This window comes from Strongylocentrotus purpuratus, unplaced genomic scaffold (assembly GCF_000002235.5).
Source record: "Strongylocentrotus purpuratus isolate Spur 01 unplaced genomic scaffold, Spur_5.0 spur5_scaffold_14, whole genome shotgun sequence".
NCBI classification, from domain to species: domain Eukaryota; kingdom Metazoa; phylum Echinodermata; class Echinoidea; order Camarodonta; family Strongylocentrotidae; genus Strongylocentrotus; species Strongylocentrotus purpuratus.
The window spans coordinates 17,734,555-17,756,598 of record NW_022145599.1 but is presented as its reverse complement, the minus strand read 5'-3'; the positions used below and the strand labels follow the sequence as shown (position 1 = coordinate 17,756,598).

The 22,044-nt window shown below is 36.1% G+C and overlaps 1 protein-coding gene across 2 annotated transcripts; it reads left to right on the top strand.

Annotated features, from left to right (window-relative positions):
* Positions 1–2,526: 2,526 nt before the first annotated feature.
* LOC576157 (DNA-directed RNA polymerase III subunit RPC5) lies at positions 2,527–21,457 on the top strand. 2 transcript variants are annotated; one of them, XM_030984346.1, is made up of 19 exons: positions 2,536–2,639; positions 3,906–3,956; positions 4,420–4,497; positions 5,556–5,671; positions 6,075–6,157; positions 6,799–6,906; positions 8,192–8,352; positions 9,445–9,527; positions 10,396–10,532; positions 10,749–10,831; positions 11,026–11,063; positions 13,213–13,294; positions 13,825–13,884; positions 14,406–14,563; positions 15,323–15,387; positions 16,004–16,527; positions 17,129–17,203; positions 17,857–17,985; positions 19,299–21,457. In XM_030984346.1, exons 1-19 carry the CDS (start codon positions 2,604–2,606, stop codon positions 19,356–19,358), a joined length of 2,127 nt encoding a protein of 708 aa, XP_030840206.1. In that variant the 5' UTR covers positions 2,536–2,603; the 3' UTR covers positions 19,359–21,457. The 2 variants fall into 2 exon arrangements, with proteins under 2 accessions (XP_030840207.1, XP_030840206.1); XM_030984347.1 differs by lacking the exon at positions 11,026–11,063 and having other exon boundaries at positions 2,527–2,639; positions 10,749–10,869.
* Positions 21,458–22,044: the final 587 nt, after the last annotated feature.

The following is a 22,044-nucleotide window of genomic DNA, read 5'->3' as shown; positions in this document are numbered from 1 at the left end:
CATCTTGAGCTTGTGCTTATGTTCGAGGAGAGCAAATAAGGATTAGGTCAACAAAGTCACAAAGTCATGACCACTTCACCTGTTATTCCTTTCATAAATTCGACGCTGCCAATACCAGCATAGCGGCGATATTGTGTTCGGTCGCCGATAGATGAGAGTCGGTCGGTCGTCTGCAATATGAATCAGTCCCTCCGTGCAAAACGAGACGAGCATCGCAACATATTGCATAATCCGAATGTCCTGATCACGCATATCATCTCCATCTGATATGGAACAGACAGTTATCAATTTGATTTCCAGAAGGGGATTGGGGCCGCGAGCGTGGAATCCTTGCTTTGATATTTTCTATGCTTATATATATGTTTGTTTGTTTATCCTTTTTTAATATAAATTGCATTTTTGTTCTTGCTTTGTTTTGTTTTTATCTTGTGTTGTTGTTCTTTTGTTTTGTTTCGTTTTACTTTCTTTACTTTTCTCTTCCAATTGTTGTGTTGTTGCTAGCGGCAACGAAATTTTGTTATGGGTAGTACGTCAATCTTCATAATATTCACACCAATAGGGGAAGGGACCGGGTGCACATCAATTTGGAAAGAAATCTAAATACATCATTTTAAACCATTCTTCTATGGAATCAGTTAGAGAGGATTGAATCTGTAGAAAATTAGTGTGGGGAAAGGATTGTTCCTTTACTTCACAAAAATACGTTATTTTAATCATAGCCAAACGATGACACCCAAGCAATAATACTTTGATTTTGATATCATCTAAGGTAACAAACGGTGACATATCTCATTGTTAACATTTTCTCTTTTCGTACGTGTATTTCAAAATATCGGTGGCCTTTATTGTATTTATCGACCCTTCTTACATGTTTCCTTCAACGCGACAATGCGGTTCAGGAACATACTAATTTATATAACCTTCTACTGGGAAGAATAACTAGTCACTAAAACATGATAACATCATCCTTTTTCCTAAGCCATGACATTAATGCAAAGCCCGTGTCCTCAATATCATTAATTCATATCTCACTGACTGATGCAAAATAATTGTTTTAAACTGGTCATGACATTTTCCGCGCTGGTGGATTTTGATTACTTTTGATGTTGATAATTGGGACATTAAGCCGACAGACATAGATTTTTTTTCCCCGGGAATGATAACATTCGGCAAAAGCTATATTTGCAAAAAGGAAATTATAATTTCGTGCCGATATAGAGTTTATTAAACGTTTTATAAACAAGTTTTAAAAATTATTTCGATATTCCGAAATTTCTCAAAATAAAGGCACACCCATCACAAAAATAGTGCATGAATCTGTACGGGGGGGGGGGGGGTTGAAATTGTATAGAAAAATTATGATAAAGTATGATAGACGTTCTAATCTTTAATTCTACTGAAAATGAATGAGGGGAAGATAAACCAGGACCAGAAAGTTGGAGGAAGAGGACGGAGGAGGAAAATAAGTAGAATATGAAGAAGAAGAAGAAGAAGAAGAAGAAGAAGAAGAAGAAGAAGAAGAAGAAGAAGAAGAAGAAGAAGAAGAAGAAGAAGAAGAAGAAGAAGAAGAAGAAGAAGAAGAAGAAGAAGAAGAAGAAGAAGAAGAAGAAGAAGGAGGAGGAGGAGGAGGAGGAGGGGGAAAGAAGAGGAACTGAAGAGCGACGAAATAGAATGAAGAAGAAGAAGAAGAAGAAGAAGAAGAAGAAGAACGGAGAGGAGGAAGAAGAGGAACTGAAGAACGACGAAGTAGAATGAAGAAGAAGAAGACGATGAAGATGAAGAAGAAGACCGCAAATGCCTTTCAAGTGTTCTTATTCTAATTTATGACATTTCTAGTGCTCTAGGACGTAAAATTGATATGAAGGTAATTCTAGACCCCAAAAATGTGTGAAATTTAGCCAATACGATCATTCCATTTCAGCTCCACTTTAAAACAAATATGGTGACCGTTAATTAAGTATTGAATTAATAATAACAATACACGGGCCGGCTGGTTGTACGTAGTATAACCAATAACAAAAAGCCAACAATGGCATTGGCTGAAATAAAACGTATAAGGGGCTAATATCTCGTGTTTTTTTTTTTTAACGGCTGGTTCAAAATTATCGAATATTTGTGGTACCCACACGTTACTCTCTCCCTATTCCTCTTGTTTTGTTTATGTTTTTGTATGATCTGTCAAAATGTCATTGTATTGTGCTTTTATGATTGGCCTAATAATAGATAATAATAATAATAATAAAAATAATGTATAATGCAATATGATGATGTTGATGATGGTGGTGATGATGATCGCCGATGACCATGATAATGATGATGTTGATGATGATGATTACCATTATTATGATGCAAGATGGTAATAATGACGATGGTGAAAATGAGGAAAACAATGACATGTAAATCCTCGAGAAAATAAATCACTGAAAACAAAACGAATATGTTTTTTAACTCACATATCCCTGGTTTTTTGTTAAATTAGAAATGATTATTCATCCAGGGAGGTGTTTTAAATATCCCTGATTCATCCATGGGCTCAACTTCTCTACTTACTTTTGGAATTACGCCATCTTACGTCAGCCGGCGGGTTAACACGTGAAAACACGATGGCTGAAGGAGAGTCAGATCCCGTTGTTGAAGAGGTGGGTTTTTTTTACTTAAAACTGAATAAACTATCTTGTTTAATGATTAGAAACATGACGAATATTTAATTGATGAATACTGTGATGTAACGAGGTGCAAAAAACAATGACAATACGTGTTTTTAAATGTTTGTTGGTGTGTGTTTGAATAGACAGGAAAAGCTTACACGAAATAAAACATGTGGGACCTGTATAGAGTAAATAAAAACTACTCTGGTATTATTTTGAAAAGGAAATTATGCTGAGCTGAAACAACATTTATCAGGATCAGTATACCACTAATTATATACTGGATTCAGAATATTATCTATTATGAATTGACTAGACCATTGATTGATTTATATTTCTCTGAATTGTTGAGGCTGAGCGTGATGATAATTCACAATCATTTCATGAATGATGTGTTTGATTCCGACTTTTTGCTTTGAATTGAAAGTGAGGTGAGAGTTATGAAACATAATTTTGTGTGTGTGAGAAGTTAAAACCTTAATAATCCTCCTATTATTTAACTGTGACTTAAAGATAAACTTGAGTACTGGTAATGCGATTGCATTGTGAAAGAAAAGGTGTAGAATGAATCAGAAAACTTGATCATATAGCATGTAAGTAATGGTGTGTAATGCAAGGTTCTAGAGTCATCAAAATCATCATAAATTTGGCAGAGTCTTGGTAAAGTAACAATCACTTACACAGATAGATGTATATGGGACAACACACATGGTGTCGGGGCTAGTACTACCCCGATGTCCTTATCTTTCTATGCTCATTACTCAGCCAGTATACATTTTCTTCCAAAATTGTTTGGCACGTGACATTTATTTGTAATCTTGAACATTCAGTGTAAGTTTCGTTAGATTCTGTGAGAATTCATTTTCTTTTTTTTACCAGAACTCAAGTTTATCTTTAAGCCATAGACTATTGATCAGTAGGGGCGCTGGTCCGAGAATAAGGATCGTCCACATAAACGAGGATCGTCTTCATAAACGTGGACAGACGCGTCTTAAAAATAAGGGTTGTCTGCATTTTTCGTGGATGTGCAATCACTGCCAGATGATTGCTATAACATAATTAGTTTCCAACTTTTCATAGTAATTAGTATGAACTTCCTTGTATTTATTGCAATGTGAAAAGAACAGAGAAGATTTGTTTTAATTCCTTTTTTTTCCTGTCAATATTTAATTTAGTCAAGAATGCTGTTAGTGCTTAGGGAAAAGGGGAATTCCTTTGGTATTTTATCATATTTTCTCCCTTCTTTTTCCTCTGCAGGTTGATGTCTACCTTTCAAAGGAGTTGGCGGATAACCTTTACTGTTTTCAGGTAACACAACACTGCTTTTTTTTGTGTATATGCACACACCCTTTTATTTACATATTTCAATCTTTATTAGTCAACTCCATGTATAGGATGACACCCACATTAGAATTCAATTTTTGTAATTCTTGAACTATTTTCCTTCTTATTTTTTAATTTTGACGGACAAAGCCTGAGTGTCATGATGGCTCAAAAAGTTTTTTTTTCTTCAAGCATTGAGTTTGAAAACTCCACTATAGAAAACACTCTTCTATAGTCAACACTTGAAGCATTACATTTCAAGAAATAGGGAATAGTAAATCTTTCTCCCAATCTTTCATATATTATTTTTTTGTATAAGGTACATGTTTTTATTTGATTTGTTTTCTTTTAAGGAATAGGAAAAAGTAACACATTCTTCCATGTGTTATTTGTTGTATACATGTATTTATTTGTTGTGTTTTCTTCTTTTATAATCTTTCCTATGCAGTATCCAGTTCGTCCTAGTCACATGTCCTATGATGAGTTTGAGTACACCTCGGCTCGGATCAAGCCAAAACAGAAGAAGGTAAAGTAAGGCTGTGAAGGGTAGTCGAATGCTCGAGTACCCGCACGGTTGACAACTACTCGGGTACGATTTCTCGTACCCGAATATTCGGCAACAAAAAAAATATTTTTTTTTTAAATGTCCAGGCCGACGCTTACCCGTGCCTGGGTGAGCGGCGGCCGCTGGCATGGTGCTGTCGGTAAAAATGTTTCCCAACTCAAGCACTGTCAAACTCACCACTCAGAAACTGGGACCAAATGTCTGGATATCTGCCATCCTTGGTTTTTAAAACAGCATTGTTCACTGTTATTATTATTATTAAATCGGCGCCTTCAACTGCAACTCAAAGTAAAATTGCATGCGTTTTCGGCAACAGAACTGGGATACTGCTCCAGTGGTATGTATGGTGGTGGCAAAAAAATTTTTTTTTTTAAATTAAAAAAAAAAAAAATTAAATAAAATTAAAAAAAAAAAACAACATGGCGTCCGAATACTCGAGTATTCGCTTGTAAACATAGGAGTGTACTCGGGTACCTCATTACACTGTTGTGCACAGCCTTAAGGTAAAGTCACTCATCATTCTTTTCTCTTGTTAGCCAGAGCGCAACAATATTTTTATAAAGTAAAGTAAAGTTTTGAAGATATATATATATATATATAATAATATCCGTAAAGCGCTTAATAGAGACGTTATTCCATATTAAGCGTTGTATAAATCCAGATTATTATTATTGTTATTATAGTATAGTAGTCGAAACAATGAATGTTTTTAAAAGCAGTGATGAACCCCCTTGTAATTGAGCCCCAACTGATCTTTAAAATCAGAAATCATGCTATTATAAGTAATATATTATATCATCATCAACATGTGTCACATAATTAAAAATTTTGTGTACCGGTACAAGTTACATCATAGGTTGTGTATTTGTAACCAATCAGATTGATCTCAAGTTTTCTATCTTTGTATAACATGTTGAAATCAGTCTTTAATTCTTTGAATGGGGGAGGGGGGGGGGGGGGGGTAATTCTGTGAAAAGTGATTGAAACTAATTTATAATAATTAATTTATACGTAAACAGTTGGAACTGGAGCTGTCTCTGGACACACAAACTGATCACTATGCTAAAGGAAAAGGAGAGCAGATCGCCCTCAACGTAGATGGAATAAACAGCACAGAAAACAGGTCTTTCATGAGGTAATTAGCACTATCTTCTATATTTTACAAATTTCTGAACAATATTTTACATTTACCTAATTTCTTAACATTGCTAAACATTTTAATTCCTGAACAAATTTTACATTTATTTATTTTGTGAACAATAAATAACTTTTTTTTTATTCCTGGACATTGTTAAACATTTTCCTAATTCCTGAACAATATTTAACATTTTACTAATTTATGAACACTATTCAACATTTTAGTAATATCTGAACATTGTTTTACATTTAACCAATTCCTGAGCAATGTTTAACATTTGTCTTTCATGACACTTTCAAAACTAAGATAGAACTTGTAATGAACGATGTTATTTTTTATATACATGTGTCTCTTTGTCGCATAAGTATAAAATATCTCAACTTTTCTTGTTATTTCACAGTGATGTGATGGACCGTCAGATGTTGACTTCTACCAACTCAATGGACTCTATGGCTAAATATGCAGTAGGAGTCTTGAAAGGAGGTAAGAAAAGGACTGAATATTGAAAAGAAATCCACTTAAAAACTGAAGTATTACAGAATTATCTGAATCATCTTTAGAAGTGTGTTTCATGCTTAGCTCTGCATACATGAGAAGTGTACAAGAAGTATGTGATGATCAGAAATGTGGTAGATGAAAATAGTTTCACCTGATTGTTTCAAGGAAACCAATAGCTGTCCACAGTGCTTTGTTAACATGTGTCATGGTCTAGTGGATATGTCACTGGACTATAAACCATGTGGTTCAGGGTTCAATTTTCTGCTGTGGCACTGAAATCACATGGCAAGGCATTAAACTTTGTTAAACACTCTCCACCCGGGTGAAGTAAATAAGTTCCCAGAAGAAAGAAATCCTTGAATGCTTGAGGGCTCTATCATCGTAACTCAGCTAGAGCTTGGGTTATATTATAAACCCAGGGAAAAAATTAATATTTCTTTTTCGGGGGCTACTTTTCTTCACCTGGATGGAGAGTGGCAAATGTAGTTTAATGTCTTGTCAAATGATTTAAGTGTTAAACTATAATAACCCACAGCTTTACCTCTGTAACCTCAGCTCGGCTCAAGAATGAATGCCTAGATCCAACGATCATCTTGTTATTATTATTCTTCTTATCTGTTTCCAAGGTGAGCTGCACCTCACACCTCTTCATAGCATTGTCCAACTCAGACCAAGCTTTGAATACCTGGACAAGGCTGACAGCAAGATCAAACAAGAGAAGATGGAGGTCGATGGTAAGTTACGCTCAGCTCTGGTAAAGAGGGTTGTTAAAGCCTATCTGCACTACTTTGGCAAGGAGGGATGAGACCTCCCTGCGTGGTCATTGACAGGTGGTTATCTCATCAAATCAGCTCTCAATTAACATACATGTAAGAAAAAGGGGATCATAGGGGACTAATGGGTGATGCTTAGGCATTGTTTGCTATATATAGGGCGCAAGTAATGCAGTCCTGCTTTTAATAATCACTGTTCTACTAACGACCGTTTTCCTCATTCACATTCAAATCAGCTCTCGATTAACATACATGTAAGAAAAAGGGGATCATGGGGGACCAATGGGTGATGCTTAGGCATTGTTTGCTATATATTGGGCGCAAGTAATGCAGTCCTGCTTTTAATAATCACTGTTCTAGTAACGACCGTTTTCCTCATTCACATTCAAATCAGCTCTCGATTAACATACATGTAAGAAAAAGGGGATCATGGGGGACCAATGGGTGATGCTTAGGCATTGTTTGCTATATATAGGGCGCAAGTAATGCAGTCCTGCTTTTAATAATCACTGTTCTAGTAACGACCGTTTTCCTCATTCACATTCAAATCAGCTCTCGATTAACATACATGTAAGAAAAAGGGGATCATGGGGGACCAATGGGTGATGCTTAGGCATTGTTTGCTATATATTGGGCGCAAGTAATGCAGTCCTGCTTTTAATAATCACTGTTCTAGTAACGACCGTTTTCCTCATTCACATTTCTATTACTTGTTTACCATCGTGATTATAACGTTAATGGTATTGCAAATTTTGCACATCAACATCAAAATCATAAGCAGCAATGACATCATGATTACGTTACCAAATAAATCATCAACAGGATAACCAACAACACTCTGACAATCATCCCGTAAAAGAATCTGTCAGTGTTACTAACAACAACATTTAACATTTACTCATAAAAAAACATAAACATACCGGTAGTCATTTTTGTTACTTTCATCAGTGACAGTTCTTACTACAACATCTTGTATTTGTATGGTGACAAATGACATCCCTTTTTGTTTTTAGATAGGAACTTCCATGAGCCTCTTTAACACTGCAATATTCTCAATTTAGTCCATTGTAAATAAGAATTAATCCATTACCTCAACATGCAAGGAAAAAATAGAAATAAAAATAAAAATAAATAATTGAACGAAACAAAACAAAACACTCTCCATCTGCACTTCTTGCATCATCTTCCAACATCACTTCCTAATAATTTGAGTCCCATCTTTTTTTTCTCGATCTTTGTCTTTCAGCTGGAGACTCCCAGGATGAGGAGGATGTCAAGCCGGTCACTGTGCAGATGGTCAGGCATGAGACTGACCAGGCCAAGGCCAGACGACTCGCCTCCTACGAGTACCATGCCAAGAAGATGGCCGAGGAACAATGGATCCACATCCATCACAGAGCTCTTGAAGTAAGTACACTGTAGACCTGGGGAGTGTTTCACAAAGCCTTTTTTCAATGACAAACAACAAAAATCAGTGACAAATCTGCTGATAACCAATCAGAAGCAAGGATTTCAGTAGCTTATAACAAAAATTGTCATTCGTCACTGATGTCAAGTTTCGTGAAATTGGGCTCTGAACCTACCAATTGTCACTAAAAGATTGTGAGCTACTTGGGGCTATGGCAATGCCTTTGCTGCAATAGGAAAAAGGAAGCAATGTAAATCAATGTATGTAGGATTGAATTTCTTGATGTAAGAATATTCAGAGCTGGATTGATTTGAACCCATTCTGTGCCATTTACAAAGACACCATATTCATAGATGAACCTCTAATAACCAGACTCTAAATCTTTTCTTTGTCTTGTTGCAAAATTGGAAAAATCTTCCATAGACACAAACTTGACAATGCGTTCCTTGTTTCTGTTTCATAGTCCTGATGTATAATTCAGACTATTCCGCATGTGTCTATGTAAAAGATCTTATACTTGACACTGGCTACTAAACTCTACAATTTTGACAAACTAATAATGGACAGTAGAGCAGCAATTTCACAAGGATTTTTTGTTTAAAAATGGACAAAAAACACCACATAGATGATTAACTTTGGAGTTTTAGACTTAAATATATTTTAATCCGTGAAATTTCTATTTACTTATATATATTTATTTATTTATTATTTTAGCAGAGTGGCTCTATCAGTAGTTAAATATTGTTTTGCGTGGAGGCCCTACAACATAAATACACAATTTATTCGAGACAAAATAAATTTAGTTACAACATTTTCAAACAAAAGAAAAGAAACGATAAACAACACAATAGACCAGTTCAATAATCAAGATTATCATAACGCCAAAACAAAAGAGTACGTGAAGAAGAATTTGATGGCGCATTTCTTAAAAAATAAGATTAACTATTCAAAAGAGCAGCACCATCAAATGAAAAATTTGTTTTCCCATCTGTGTTTTATTTTGGGTAAGATAAATCCTATTTAATCTGTTTAAATGGAACTATTGATTTAAAGCCATAGTAGTATTGTTTTCTTTCTTCTTTCTTTTCCAGGACTATGAATCAGAGAGAGAAAGAGAGCACCTGTTCTGCCAGGCAATGGACAGCGAGATCAACCAGCTTTCACTGCCACCAAAGTATGCTCATTCATTCAACTTCCTTCATCCCATACACATGTTTAGTTTGTGCTACACAGGGAATGGGGTATAAACCTGTCTATAAAGACCACCAACAGTTAGAAAAAAAGTAACAGGGGGCCTTTCTAGACAGGTTCCACAATACTTTTTTTCTTCCAAGAGCATGATGATACATGTGGCCCCTATAGGCAAGTGGCCTTTATTGAGAGGTGGTCACTGAGGGAATGGGATACAAACCTGTCTATAAAGACCACCCAACAATTAGAAAAGAAAGTATCACTGTAGACAGGTGTCATAACTAGTCCGATTCCTAAACACATTTGTATTCCAAGAGTGAGATGATACATGTGACCACTATAGGCAAGTGGCCTTTATGTAGAGGTGGTCGCTGAGGAAATGTAGGTATAAACCTGTCTATAAAGACCACCCAACAATTAGAAAAGAAGTAACCCCTATAGACAAGTGGCCTTTGTAGAGAGGGAGACAATACAAATGACCATTATGAACAGGTGGTCACTGAGACAGTTTTGACTGTATATTGAAGTGCTGTTTCTTGGAAAGTTTTGTCATATCTGATCAAATGTGCAACTAACATTTAAGATTCATTCAAGCCTCAAACAAAAGTGGATGTGAATGTTTGACTGGTTGCTATTTTCTTTCTAAATATTAATTGTAGTGAAATCTTGGAAATAACCTGTTTGTAACAAACAATATTCAGTATGTGTTGCAATTATATTTAATTCCTCCATTCCCCCCTCTTTTTTCCTCTTTCAGAGATTATTCAACTTTTTGAAATAAAATCATATTCATTGTGTGTTGCATTTGAGTTAATAATTAATTGATACCCCCCTCTTTTGTCCTCTTTCAGAGATTATTTAACGTCGCTGATTCCTGAGATGGAGGAGGATTCACTCGCCAAGCCTAACATGCCAGTCAACATTCTATCTATGTCACAACTCAAGACAATGTCATTGCCAGATCAAGTCAGGGCTCTCCTAATCAATGGTAAAACATAACATTTTTCCTCTTTTGTATGTTAGGAATTTTATGATAAGAATGTTTTTCTGGGAATCTGTTTAATGTATTGCCATGTTTAGAGGGTTATCATTGTCATTCGGTGTATATACATGTATGTATTACTTTTAATGAGATACATGGCCTGTCTACTGATGTGCAATTGTGTTTTCAATTCTGTTCTTGTTGTTCCCATTTTTCTTGCAGCAAAATCAATCCGTTTCTCTCAGTTGATGACCATTCTGCCCGGAAACTATGACCAGGTGTCGGTCCTTCGAGCCCTTCAGATGGTAGCCCTGCTGGTCCAGGGCTGCTGGGTCGTCAAGAGGTGGGTAGATGAAATCTAACATTGTCTGTCTGTTTGTCTGTTTGTCTGTCTGCCTTTCTCTCTCTCTCTCTCTCTCTCTCTCTCTCTTTTTCTCTCTCTTTCTCTTCCTCTTTCTACTTTTTTCCTCCATTGCTGTTCCTTCAAGCCCTTCAGATGGTAGCCCTGCTGGTCCAGGGCTGCTGGGTCGTCAAGAGGTGGGTAGATGAAATCTAGCATTGTCTGTCTGTCTGTCTGTCTGTCTTTATGTCTGTCTGCCCGTCTCTCTCTCTCTCTCTCTCTCCCTCTTTCCTCAATTGCTATTCTTTGAACCCTCCAGATGGTAGCCCTACTGGTTCAGGGCTGCTAAGTCGGCAAGAGGTGAATAGATGGAATCTAGCATTGTCTGTCTGTCTGTCTGTTCATCTGTCTGCTAGTCTTTATGTCTCTCTTTCTCTTTCTCTCTTTCTCTCTCTCTTCCCCTACCTCTTTCCTCAATTGCCGTTCATGGAGCCCTTCAAATGATAGCCCTGCTAATCCAGGGTTGCTGGGTTTTTAGAGGTGGTGGATGACAGCTTGCATCGTCTGTGTGTCTGTTTGTTCTGTCTCCCCCTCTCTTTGTCTCTCTGTAATTTTCCTTCTGTCTCTCATTCAATATTTCCTCACTGTCTCCCTGATCTTCTTTTTCTATCTGTTGAATCTGTTAACTGTGAGATTATTACTAGAAGAGTGGTTTAAATTAACACCTTTTTCATGATATTGATCAGCCATGTCATTAATGGTCCTTTAATGTCTGTACTCTCTGATATAATCTCATGGTTACTTCAGAGACCACGGATCTTAAAGTTGATACTCTAAGCAAATAAATGTCCCTTAATTTGTTACCTACGGCAAGTATATGTTATTTTTAAGTTTTTCAATTACTTAGTATATCACAAAAAAATTCTGTCTACTCGAAATCCTCAATTGAAATGTCTAAAATATCCGCCTCTCTTTGCATAGAAAATCAGTCACGGCGCTGGTCTACTATTTATGACCTCACGTCCGGGAGAGAGTATATTCACGTACCCGGATGTTCCATAGCAAACATGTGCAGAGTGATACGATTTTCTGCATATTTTTGTTTCAAAGGCTGAAAAGTCTAATAAATCATAATTCTATGTACAATTCTTTACCTTCCCCTAGTACTTCATAGTATTAATATCAATTCCCCTTTTAAAAATTATGACATATACATGCCAACGATGTGCTATTAGTCGATATTTTCACCATGTAATTTTTGTTTTGGTGTTGAAATCGGCCCAGGCACGGAGTGAACAGTAGCTGTCTACCCATGCACAGTTCATTACCATACACTACAGCGATCTCCCGATGGTTTCTTCTTCCTTTTTCCCATGTCTTTCGCCTTCCTTGGCCCTGAACATCCTTCATCTACCAATTCTGACACCGGTAGTCAGGAGCAAGTCTTTGTTAGTTGTTTTTCTTAGCTGGCAACGTCCCTTTCATTCTCTTGCAATTGCCGATAAATAAACATATAACTAGCGCACGTACGTTCCATCACAAGCAAGCAGCGCCTAGAGCAGCGGCTTGGTCTTACCTCCCGATTCTGCTCGCTTCACGAACGTTCATGCAAGAGCCGCATCACTTGCCAAAATATTATAGAGGAAGCGCGCTTGCATGATCTCGTTCAAGTTTGATATTTTACAACATAAAATGTTTAACTGGTACTGTATCCTTTTTTGAGGCAGTCACACACATCTATGATAAGTACTATCATAGTTCTAGACCTATTCGTTTTACAAAACTGCTCATGTACATCTGATGACAATATAATGCATCCGCCTATTCATAAGTGCACGATTTAACTTTAATTCCTAAGCAGTAAACTCGTCTTAAATCTCTACCAAATAGGTGAATATGAGGATATAAAAAGAAATCAGCGACTGGAAAATGTTGCTTCGTTATTCTTCATTCAAATGAAAACAGAAAATCCATCAAATATACTCCTTAACAACAACAAATCTAAGCTCTGACAGGATAGCATTTACGTAGGGATATCACTGCCATTCATTCTCACTGAGCCCATGACTCCCGTTCGTGACGTCACGGATAGAGGCCCGACTCTACGTGCACTTCTGGGTTTCAGACTTAGATATTTTGGTAGAGTTTACTCGAATAAATTCATTATTCTAAACTTGTTTTGTCGGGTGGACACCATTTGGTTTTATTATGGGGGTTAAAAGCTTTCTATTTATGTAATTATCTCAGTATTTGAGATTGTCTTAGAGTATCAACTTTAACCAATTTATTTAAAGGTGCCACCATTAAGCTTTTCCCTGTGAAATTCTTCCCCATTCTCATTTACAGTGAGGTGTTGTACCCCAAGGATACCTGCAGTCCCATAAGTGGAGTATCAGCTGAGATCCTGTGTAGAGGAAGAGACTATGTGGTAAGAGATCATCCTGTGAAAATATATTTCAATGGACTATATATTGTAGAGGTGTTGTGGTCTAGTGGATAAGTCGCCAGTCTGTAGATCACAAGGTATGGGGTTCAAATCCCAGCCCGTCACTAACGTTAATCTACATTTGCCACTCTCTACCCAGGTGTTAAATGGGTACCCGGTAGGATGGGAAGGTTAATGTAGTATGCTTATCATTGTAAGCGGCTGAAAAATGGCTGGAATGCTCCTCAGGGAGTGGAGAATGTGCATACATTGTGTCGGGCAAGCCTGAATCCGATGACTGGGGGTAATGATATATCTGTAAAGTGCTTAGAAACATCGAAACACAGAGTATTATTAGTTTTATATTGACAGTCGTTGAATGTGTTATGCGTATGTATTTATTTGTTGGAAATAACTGAATAATTTAAGAGGTAGTTTTTATTTTAATCTTTATGTTAATGAAACAAAATTGTGTACTATATAGTGTTTTGATATGTTCTCAATAATAGTTCCATTTTTATATTTTTTCTTAGATGTGGAGATTTACTCAGAGTCGATGTGTGGTGAGGAAAGAAGTAGCATCTGTTACAAAGGTAAGGCTTTCAAAGAATCTTGCAAAATTATAAATTGTATTATCATTGTTGATTTACTTTTTCCAATCCTATTTGATTCTGTTTTTCTGTATAATTTTTTCTTTACGATGAAGCTGCTGAATTAAAAAAATGTGTTGGAGGCTTTTCTTTTGTATTCAGTTTATATGATTTTCCAAACAAAAAGCAATGCCTATTTCCAAATTTGTTGCATCATCTCTCTCTCTCTCTCTCTCTCTCTCTCTCTCTCTTCCTCCCCTATCTTTATCTGCTTATTAGAGTATCCCTCTTTCTTTCTTTTTTTTTACCTCTCCCTCTATCACAGATTTATAAACTTTTTCATTCTATGTCATTTATCCCTTTGAATTCTTGTGAAATCCAATGAATTTCGTGCTTCCTCTTTTTTCTGTTCAGTACTTTAAAGGTAGATGTACCACTGGAGCTGAAGATCACTCAGTGTCTCTCATAATTTGAAAAGACACCGTCTTATTTTATCTATTCTTTTCTTTGTTGGTTACTTTTAGTTGCAAGCAGAAGACACCAAAGAGATTCTTGAGCAGATGGCCAAACCCAAGGTTAATCTGGGTTGGGAGTTTCTCCACGAATACGACAAGGACTTCGTCGACCGTCACTCTGAAGTCCATCAACGCCAGCTGATGCTATGGCAGAACAAGCTCCAGCAGTGAGTTTAGTTAACACGCAAATAAGCAGAAGCCCCCTCTGAGTTACTAAAAATCTAATCTATCATCATTTAAAAAGTGTTATATTGGGATTTATGATGACTGTTTAATTGTTAAAGAGAAGGTTGAGTTCTGGAAAGAGGTGAAAAATAATTAGTGAGCATTATTGTTATTATTCAAGTGTGGAAGAACATCAGATAAAAAATGTTCCCTGAAAAGCATGGCTCTTCGAATGCCTTAATATACTAAATATGGCATGTAACAGCATACAAATCCGGAACGATTTTTGTGCCACATGTTCGCGCAGTCCCATATACATCTTTCTGTGTAACTATGTGCTTGTAACTATACCAAAACTGGGCCAAATTTCTTATCATTTTGATGACTCCAGCACCTTGCAGTACACACCAATACGTATATGCTAGATGATCAACCTTTTCTGATCGATTCCACAACGTTCTTTCACAATGCAATCGCATGACCAAAACTCAACTTTATCTTTAAGTAGGAATACAATGACAATGAGTCACATGTTTCTGTTCCAGGAAGAAAAATGTTCTTGAATAGAATTTTCCACAAACGGTATGGAAGAGGGGAAGGACAGCATTATAAAGTCTTTTGTACCTAAAAATCAAACATCTGATCATATGGTGTTTATTAGATGAGTATTGGCCATATTTGTTACATTCAGGTTAAAGAGAAGAATATTGCAGAGTACACTGATGTTCAATCTCGTGATACCATTTTTATTTGTCTTGCAGAATTTCCAAGATCTTGAAAATTCCCAAACATGAGACAGAGAAGAAAGCCAAAGTGAAAAATGAAGGTGAGAACAAAATGATTAACTCGATACTGATTTAAAATGTGTACTCTTTATGTGAGAATGAAAACATAATCCTTATCCTTGTGATATTTTTGTGTTGGTTTTTATTTTAGTAGATCTCCATTGTAGTAGGTCTGAAGAGTCTAATGACATAAAAGCATACATGAATTATGCATGACAATATGGTTGTGATATGAAAAGGAGAAGATGAAATAATAAAAAAAATTGAAAAAATAAAAAAACATCAGCTATCCCTTGCCATTCAAATGTACATTATCTCTAGTCAGAATCAAATGATTTTACAAGAATTCACAGCAGAGGTAATGAATGGAACTTTTCCCATTTCTTTGGTAGGCTTTTCTTTAAAGCTATAAGTAATTTACAAGCATTGAATATATGTCATGTAGCATCAATTAATACTGAAGTTCATACATAGTTCTGTTGTATTTGCGATAACTCCAATCTTATTCAAACACCAAAAGTAGAAGATGCACTCCTTAAGACAATTCTTGCATGTATCAACCTTAGAAAATGAAGGAATGCTATTAAATTCATTTATTAATATTTATGAGAAGATGCAATTTTTGATGAAATTTATTTCTTGTCTCTGTACATGCAGTTGAAATTATTTCTGGTGCGGAGCGAGTCAAGACAGCACGCAGCCGAGCTCGTAGCAAGTCATCCTCAATGTCCGACTCCAGTCCAACCAAGTCATCATCGACGACGAACAACATGGATCCAACCAATCACGTCATAGACTTAGACACTTTCACCCCTTCCCAGCAACCCTCGCGCATACCCACCATGGCCTCTCTAGAGGGCAGCTCACATCTCACAAACTCGACCGGCGAGGGCGGGAGCAGAAACCGAAGTCGTTCAAACTCCATGAGCAATACCACCAACGGGGGCGCGGGGGCGTCGACCGACGGTGGTGGTGGTGGTGGGGATTTGAAAAGTGAACTTAGAACTTTCCTGGGGGATACCTTCCAGGAGCATTCCATTTTGAGCATCACCCAGATGAGGAAGATGCTGATGGGAAGACTGACCGAGTGTCCTCCAGGTCACGTGCTGGGGTCGGGGGTCACCGATCAGCTGTTGGAAGAGTGCGCCGAGGAAATTGGCGGAACCCTGCTTCAAGTTGCAGTGAGTTGGGATCCTTTCTTTCATATGTAATGCTTTTAATTACATATTGGAGCATGCAGTGCCTTGTAGATATGGCATCTGAGTGCTCTGTAAGAGACCTATACAGGTATTGTTATTGTTATTGTGATCATGTAGCAGAGTAAATTACTGAATATCACCAAGTTCCACCAAAGTATTTATAGGGAAATCCAACTATGATGAGGAGGATGATGATGATGATGCGGAGGAGAAGAAGGAAGAGAAAGAGGAGGAGGAAGGGAAAGAGGAGGAGGGGGAAGAGGAGGAGGAGGATGATGATGATGATGAGGCGGCGGAGGAGAAGGAGGAGGAGGAAGAGATTTGATGATCCTGAAATTGCTGATGATATTTATGATGATCATGAAGATGACAATGATGATGATGGTGATTATAGTGATGGTATATGGCAATGATGGTAATATTGATGATTATCTTGGTGATGACTCATTGTGCTAGTGCTAATGATGCTGATAATAATAATAATAATAATAATGATGTTAATGGTGATGAATTCAATGATGGTGCCAGTAGTGATGATGACAGCAGTATAATACCCTGAATCTTGTTTATCTTCCTTACTCAGTGGCCATCTCAGTACAACGATGTACCAGATAAGAGATTATTCTGTAGAACGGCCCTTGGTGAATCACATGACAAGGTTAGTGTCATTTTATCAAGAAACTTTTAATTTTCTACTGTTCTTTTTCTGTTTCCTTTTGTTCTTTCTTTTCTCTCATGTTTTACAAAATAACACAGTACACTGTTGAATCATCCTAAGATTAAGTTTTGCATAGTGGTGTGTATAACATTTGCTAGGTTTGCAGTTTCAGTATTTTGTCAACCCACATGGTGAAACTGCAATCCCAACAAATGTTACACTGTCAAAGTTAAATGTAGCGATTCATGTATGATTGCAAAAATACAAATTAGCAGTAGGATTACAGATGCCATGTTAAGCTATTTTTAACCTGAATAAGTCTAGTATTGCAAGAGAAAGTAGTTTTATTTTTTTTTTAATCGATAACAGTTTGATTCATTTATCATCCTTTGGTTTTTATTTCAATCACTCTTTAGTGACGATGTTCAATGTTCATTATTTCAAACCTATCATAATTAGGTTTTTATGTGTAGAAATTGAAGATATTATCCATATGATTCATTTTAATAACTTTAGTGACAATGTTCAATGTTTCTTATTTCAAACATATCATAATTAGACATTCATGTGTAGAAATTCAAAATATTTGCCTACTTGTCATCCATATAATTATCAAATTAAAAAAATATTTCTTAATTTTTATCAATCCTCAGTTTCGAGGGGTAATCATCGATCTGTTCCGAGAGAACTTTAAAGTGAAGAAGACCCACATCATGGAGCAGTGCAAAGAAATTTTAGGAGAGGACCCGCCTAGTAAAGCAGAGTTTGATAGAATTCTCAAAGTAAGTATGAGACCTGGGGGTGTTTCACAAAGATCCTAAGTTGAACTTAACTCTAAGTTGGAGCTTAACATTATGGATAGCCATTCGTAGCCTTAATATAAAACATATTCAAAAGCAAAAATTGAAGTATTCTTGACTTTTCATAAATTCCACATTAAGAACATGAAAACTCCTTGATGATAGAAAATATAAATGATTTGAATCAACATTTTATGCCTTTTACAATAACTTTTACAAAATATTTTTAAAGATGCTAAACAGCTTTCCATAATTGTTAAAGATGAAGTTGAGTTCTGGTCATGCGATTGCATTGAGAAAGAAACGGTGTGGAACTGACCAGAAAAGGTTGATCATCTAGCATATAAGAATTTGTGTGTATTGCAAGGTTCTGGAATCATCAAAATGATAAGAAATTTGGCCAAGTCTTGGTAAAGTTACAAACACTTGCACAAAAAGATGTATATGGGACTACACGAACACGTGGCGTAAAAAGCCGGCCCCCGATTTTTCCGATGTTACATGCATATTTAGAACATGAAGGCATTTGAAGAGCCATGCTTTTCAGGGAACATGTCTTTATCTGATGTTCTTCCACTCTTGCATAATAAGAATGAGTAATGCTCACAAATTATTTTTCACCTCTTCCCAGAACTCAACCCTCTCTTTAAGTCCAACTTAGAGATAAGATCAACTTAGGATCTTTATGAAAACCCCCCCCCCCCCAGCTTGCCTCGTATTGTAGAGATTTAAACAAAATCTATTCATATGTCTAAATCTGAGAGCAGTGTCATAATTTGTAAGTAGAGGAACTCCTAATAAAGGTGAATTTAATAGAAATATTTAAAATGATAACGTAAGTAATGAATGAAATAAAAATACTCAACATTTCAATTACGTGATTTTAAGATAACATTTAAAAGTGGGGAAAAGGAGAAGAACTTTATAAAATTGAATGCTTTTAGAGTGAGTAACAAATAAGTTATGCTTTAAATATATCATTCAATAGACTCACCTAGTGAAGGAGAATCCTCTTTTGTTTAGTATATCACAGATTTGATGCTTACATTATCTTTAAAGTTGCTCAAGCGTGGGTATATAGAGGGCAGCATACGGACGTACACACGGGAGCTCAGTGTTATGTCGTGATCGCCAAGTTGCCTACTTCACGAACGAATTTATAACCACACATGAACATCTTTAACATGGGTTTACCTGATAGAAAAATATAAATAGTGATGAAATCATCCTTTTTCATATCAATATTTTGTTGATGATTGATGAAAATATCTCTATCTATTTCATTTTTTTCTCAGAATGTATGCATCTTCAAGAGCCCCCACTGGTACTTGAAAGGAACCATACCAAACTCATGACGAAGGCTGCATACCTAGGCTCAACTTTTATTTCAATTTCAAGTGAAGATAGTGATTATTTTCTTTTTAATACAAAGTATTACGAGATGTTATTTGTTAGTTATTTGTTATCGTTTTATAATTTAGATGTTATTTTTATTTACTCTAATGAATCAACAGTTTCTCTTTCTATAAAGGAAAAGATTATATTTCAAAACTTACTTCAGCTTTGCAGTATCGGAGAAAAGAGTATGTACTTATGGGAAGATTTCACCCCACTTGTTATACTACTATATGGACATGGAAACTGGGAAAGATTTAATTATATTAACTAATTTCTAGTGCAGTGTTGCATATTGCACGCAAAAACAATTGTTTTATTAATTTCCATTGGATCTCTATCTTTGTTATTACTGTTAATAGAGTATGTGATAAACCTGTACATTTCTAGATGACGTCATATTTTTGTTCTACAGTCTACATACATAGTTTAATAAATCTCAATTAAAGGTAATACAAAGTTTTGGGACATTTAGAAAATTGGGTGGATAGTGATTCTTTACAATTTGATATATTTGGATGCCCCTGTGGATATATTATAAGCACTAGAAAATTAAGCCCCTAAAACACTTCTGCTTTCAAGAAAAATTGGATATAAAAATTTACCGGTGCTCCCGGTAAATTTTGATAAATTTCAAATAGCACCTACGGCCGTACAATGGTAGCTGCGACCATGAGAATCTCAGAATATGTAGTTGTGATATATAATTTCCAAACAGGAATAGCTAATCGGTCGATATTTTCAAGAAACATTATTTTATAGCTTAATTAATATCTTGACATTGAGAGAGAGCTAAACAACATAAAGAGGTTATTATTTACAATTTCATAACTTTAGGCTCGATTTAAACCGCAACAATGATCACTGAATATTGTAGGATCGCATATGCTTCCAATATGTTCATTAGAACCAAATTCATGACCCAATACCAAAACTTTGTATTACCTTTAAGTTCTTCTTATCTTAGTGTCATCAAACACATTATTTTGTCTTTCAGTTATTGAAAGCACGTCAGTCAGTTGAGCAAGCAATTTTTCTACAATATATATTCTGATCATGGCTTCGATAACACAAAGTCGCACAAAACCTCATGAACCAAAATGAGTCTAATCATTGATAACATGCTCCCTGACATAGTGTTGTGTTCGTCATTGGAAGCAGTGTTTAGATTATTAGAGAACAACTGGTAACGTCACCCATTTGTGTGATCAAAAGTTTTGCTTTTACGTGCCTAAAACATGCAACAACATTTCCTATATTTGTAATGGTCTATTGTCATTTTTGTTAACAGAATAAAATTTAAATAACTGTACCCTGAAATTCTTCAACATAATTACAAGTTGATAAAATTAGAAGTGGTCATTTTTTAGCATCACCAGTATATATAATAAATACAGATGTATTTATCATATATACTGGTGAAGCTAAACCCTCACTGTTTATTGTGCTGTTTAATGGTTAGATATTTATGTTACAAAGTTCATCTTACCATTATGTACCAAGTATTTCAAATACATAAGAGATAAACAGAGATATTGATTCTTAAAAAGAAGGATTGTCAGCTGTCATTTTGCCTTTTTTTGTATTGTTTGTATGAGTATGGCAGTTGCTCAGTGTCAATTTTGTACACTGAAAAAATGTCTAGCTTCAAGCTTGTGAAGTGACCAACACTATGCCCAGCCCTAATCCTAACCTTAAGTCCACTTTCAACCCTAACCAGTAACCATAACCCTATACTTCCGATGAAATAAAACCTAAAGCAATTGTCACTGGATTAATTGTTGGAGCACCTTTGCATTGTGTGAATTTTCATCTTAGACAAGTTGTTACTTAAATTGCATCCCTGTTATTGTCATCTGAGCAAGAAAATTACATGTATTTTAATTTGATACACATACAATTTGCTTTCCTTCCAATGGTATGGTCATTTTATTTTTCTAATATTTGTTGAGTGATAATTAGCAAGGTCCTTATGTCTTCTCTCTCTCTGGCCCCAGGTTGATTGCTAACTATATGTGCCTATTGCAAAATAAAGAATATACTGTACATGCTCTTCAGATTTATGACCAATCTTGTGCAAATGTTTATCTTCATATTTGATTAAATGTAAAATAGACCACTAATATGAGAAGAAGAAAAAAGAGAGGGGGAGTTGGAGAGAGAGAGAGAGGAAGAGCAAGAGAAGAGGGGGGGGGGGGGGGGGGGGGGGAGAGAGAGAGAGAGAGAGAGAGAGAGAGAGAGAGAGAGAGAGAGAGAGAGAGAGAGAGAGAGAGAGAGAGAGAGAGAGATCTAGTAATCTTCCAAGGGCTATGTAGCCTATCACGAAGATGAAGTAAAGATACAGGGAATGCAAATAGAACAAGATTTAGATGTAAAGACATGATCTTACTCATGAGTTTGTTGTTGGCATTCATGTAATTTCAACTTGACACCCATTGACTCATCATCATCATCACTAGTGATCTGTCAAGTGACAGGTTTAGTGACACTAATAGTAAACTTGATTTGTTGTAGCCAAACCTGTCCATTAGGGTCACCCAAGGTAAACAGAAAAAGTGGCCACTATACACAGGTTGTACAACATACATTTTCTTTTTTGAAGGAGACAAAAGTTATGGCCACTGCAGAGAGGTTGCCTTTAAAGTG